The 3,596-nt window shown below is 41.1% G+C and overlaps 1 protein-coding gene across 1 annotated transcript; it reads right to left on the reverse strand.

Annotated features, from left to right (window-relative positions):
• Window positions 1-762: 762 nt before the first annotated feature.
• Window positions 763-1,505, reverse strand: LOC147439928 (uncharacterized). Its single transcript, XM_086484087.1, has 2 exons — window positions 1,426-1,505; window positions 763-1,126 (listed from the first exon to the last, which is right to left on the reverse strand). Exons 1-2 carry the CDS (start codon window positions 1,503-1,505, stop codon window positions 763-765), a joined length of 444 nt encoding a protein of 147 aa, XP_086340213.1.
• Window positions 1,506-3,596: the final 2,091 nt, after the last annotated feature.

The following is a 3,596-nucleotide window of genomic DNA, read 5'->3' on the forward strand; positions in this document are numbered from 1 at the left end:
GTCTTCCAATAGGAATTGGGCACACCTTGTGGGCATCTGGCCTAGGGAGCTGCCATGTGTCCCTCATTCCCTTTGTGTAAAGGGAGCCTGTGTGTGTGTGTGTGGCTTTCTCTCTCATCCCCTAGCTTTGGGGCTCGCCCCCTCCCATGTAGGGATGTAGAAAGACTTTTTGGACACACACTAAGCATCCAATTTTCCCTAAGGTTGACCTTTGGACACAACCTTTGAATTTTGGAACCTTAGCATTTTGGAAGTCTTAATGGGCTGAACCCTAGGGTCTTTTTAGCCCGTTGTTTCACATGGATCTTTTGCAGATGGCCCCCCCTTTGGATCCCTATTTTCCCTCCTTTGGATCCCTACTGTGGCCGGTCTGCTAACTTAACCAATATTCTAGCTTTTTCTCCCTTGGCACTTCCCCACATTAAATGATCAGTTTAATATGAGAAAATCATTTAGGAGAATTAGATATTGATTATTATGACACTTACGTTCTAGGGAATTCATCCCTCTGCAAAGACCACCTCACCTCACCTCACCTCGCCTTGTTGTTGCTCCTCACGTCTACAAACGAACGAGCCAGAGAGAGAGAGAGAGAGAGAGAGAGAGAGAGAGAGAGAGAGAGAGAGAGAGAGAGAGAGAGAGAGAGAGAGAGAGAGAGAGAGAGAGAGATCAAACAAATGTGCTACAATGTATATGCTAGCAGAAGATCATTAAAAAAGCATTCACAAAAGTAAGTGATCGACATTAGCTACAACATCCTCATTACGATTCATTAAAACATGGCCTTAATTGATCATCCACTACATCAGCATCTGCTAGTTCCATAGCCATGACGCGGTCTATGTGGAGTCCCAATTTATCAAAATCAGCATAGGGATCAAAACGATCATCCTCATCATCATTCTCTTCTTCTAGCTCTTCAACCTCTTCTTCATCTTCTATGTAGGTTTGCTCTTCTTCATTGACATCATTCTCACTTGCTTCGTCAAGCGATTGTGCTAGAAGTTCTTCACCTTCTATTTCTACTTCATCATCATTGTTGTGTTCATTCACAGTGGTTCCTATGTTCGCTGCATCATCTTGTATACATGTTGCTCTGGGTGTGACTTGTATGACAAACCAATACCTTTGTTTGTAAATACTTGGAAGATAGATCACTTGCTCACAACTTTTTGGAGAGATGTACAATCATCCTCATCATCATTCTCTTCTTCTAGCTCTTCATCCTCTTCTTCATCTTCCATGTAAGTTTGCTCTTCTTCATCGACATCATTCGCATTCGCTTCGTCAAGTGGTCGTGCCGAAAGTTCTTCACCTTCTATTTTTGCTTCATCATCGTTGTGTTCATCCACAATGGTTCCTATGTTTGCTACGTCATCTAGTATACATCTTGCTCTTAGTGTGACTTGTATGACAAACCAATACCTTCGTTCGTAAATACTTGGAAGATAGATCACTTGCTCATAACTTTCTGGAGAGATGTAGATATCACTTGTGCTGCCCATATCGAATCTCGTAGAGTCCCCCATGTAGATACCGCTTGCATGTCTAGATGAGATGCAAGCAAACCACTTCACATCGAGCACATACTTTTGAAAAGTCCAAAAATTTACTTGGTAGATTCTTTGGATAACTTCACAATATCTATTTTCCATATCGTTTGGAGTTTGTGCATTAAAATTGCCCATCACTCTACTATCATTTGTTGTTCATTTTTTGTCTACATTATCAATTCAAAAGTGCCTTCCTTCATGCCACATTGAGTTGAACATTGTTGCCTGTTGAAAGTAGAACAAGCTTGAGTATAGGTAGCTATATACTAATACTTTATATTGTGCATAATGAGTTTGATTAGCCATTACCTTTGGTAGACAACCTCACACATACTCCCACTCCTCATTGCTAACATGCTCACCATCAGCTTTAGCTTTAGTCATTTGTTCATGTAACCAATCGGGCCTTATAAGTTTTGGAAACATGGCAAGGTACGATGGGTAAACCACATTGCAATTTCTTCTGCGAGAGTGTATTTCCCTATACACTTCTCAATCTTCTTCACACTTTCATTTCAATTTATGTATATAGATCTACCCACTTTTGCATCACTGGTGCATTAAGAAAAAGGTAGTTGTTTATTGAATCATTTTTGTGCCTTTCCATGGTGTGCTTTTTCTTTCCCTTCCCATTTGGCAAATGAGAGTGCATCATTGGATCTTCTTTATGAGTCCATGAACGTGGTATCGTTTCATCCACTGTATCCAGGTACTCAGAGATGTACACAAACAACTCTTGGACAATCCATCCTTCGGCCATGCTGGCCTATGGCTATGAGCATAGCCTCACAAAGTCCTTGAGTGTATTAAGAAAATGCTCAAGGAAGAACATCCAACAGGGATGGACCACTCCACAAATATCTACCTCATCCACAAGATGCAATATAAGATGGAGTTGGATCACTAGTATGGACCTAGGAAAGCTCTCTTCAATGAGAACAACTGCTTCTTTAGCTAACAATCTTGGAGTTGGTATGGATGTGGCTTCAATCTCCTTAGATCTCACCCACCTGTCAAGATCTCCCATCTTATATATAGCATCAGGTAATTTCTTGATTTTGCATCCACTAATGCTCGATGGTAAGATGAATTGCATAGTGTTTTCAAAAGTAATAACATTAGAGTAGCAACAAGTAAGATAAAGTGTAAAGGCTGGAGAATCATCTGGAGCATTTTGTGCCAATCGTGGGATTTCAACCCGTGTAATAGGGGTCCATCCCCTTTCTTTGTCTTCGAGAATCTCCCTTTAAAGACCACATGTAACCTGTAGGTGTTCGGATGGAAGCAATAACTTCTTCCACTTTGATCTGGTCAGTGTTTGATAGGATTCATGGTGCCTTTGGAAGACGATACTTCCCGTTGTCTTCGATCACTAACATTGCTAATGCTGGCAATCTACGTTGATGTTTCATGTCCTCCCTAATGCCAACACTGTCGCTCTTGCCTATGATGTCCCAGATCATTTGGCTTAAATTTTTGAATATGTGCATTGGATCTAGCAAATGCTGGACCTTCAAATTGGTCCAGTAAGGCAACTCAAAAACCACAGAACATCGTCTCATACGCTTGGGTGGCTGTCAGGGAGGTGTGATGGATGCTCTGTGACAAGAGAGGGACCACAAATAGAGCACAATTCTTGTCCGGGTGTAGACAAACCTGTTGATAGTACATTATATTCATAATTAGTAATAACTCTTAGTTAACAATAACCCATAATTGAGAGCTACATGTATGGTTACCTAAGACCTCTCCAAGACCCAAAAAGTCATGCATAGTCCACATGAGTATGCCTTGAAGTATGGGTTTGATGCTCCGTTGGTGGTAGAGACACATCGTGGACAGGGATATTGGTCCATAGCTCTTTTATCTCACCAATAAGAGGGGATAGATACACATCCGAGTTTTTGACTTTGTACTTTTTGGGTATCAATAAAGATAGCATGATGTAGCCTTTCTTGTTGCTCTTTGAATGGGGGATGTTGTAATTGATCAGGACAACTCGCCATGTGCTCAATGATGTACTGTTGGTGCCGAAATTTGACA

Source organism: Adiantum capillus-veneris, chromosome 16 (genome assembly GCF_014529385.1).
Source record: "Adiantum capillus-veneris isolate H3 chromosome 16, ASM1452938v2, whole genome shotgun sequence".
NCBI lineage: Eukaryota > Viridiplantae > Streptophyta > Polypodiopsida > Polypodiales > Pteridaceae > Adiantum > Adiantum capillus-veneris.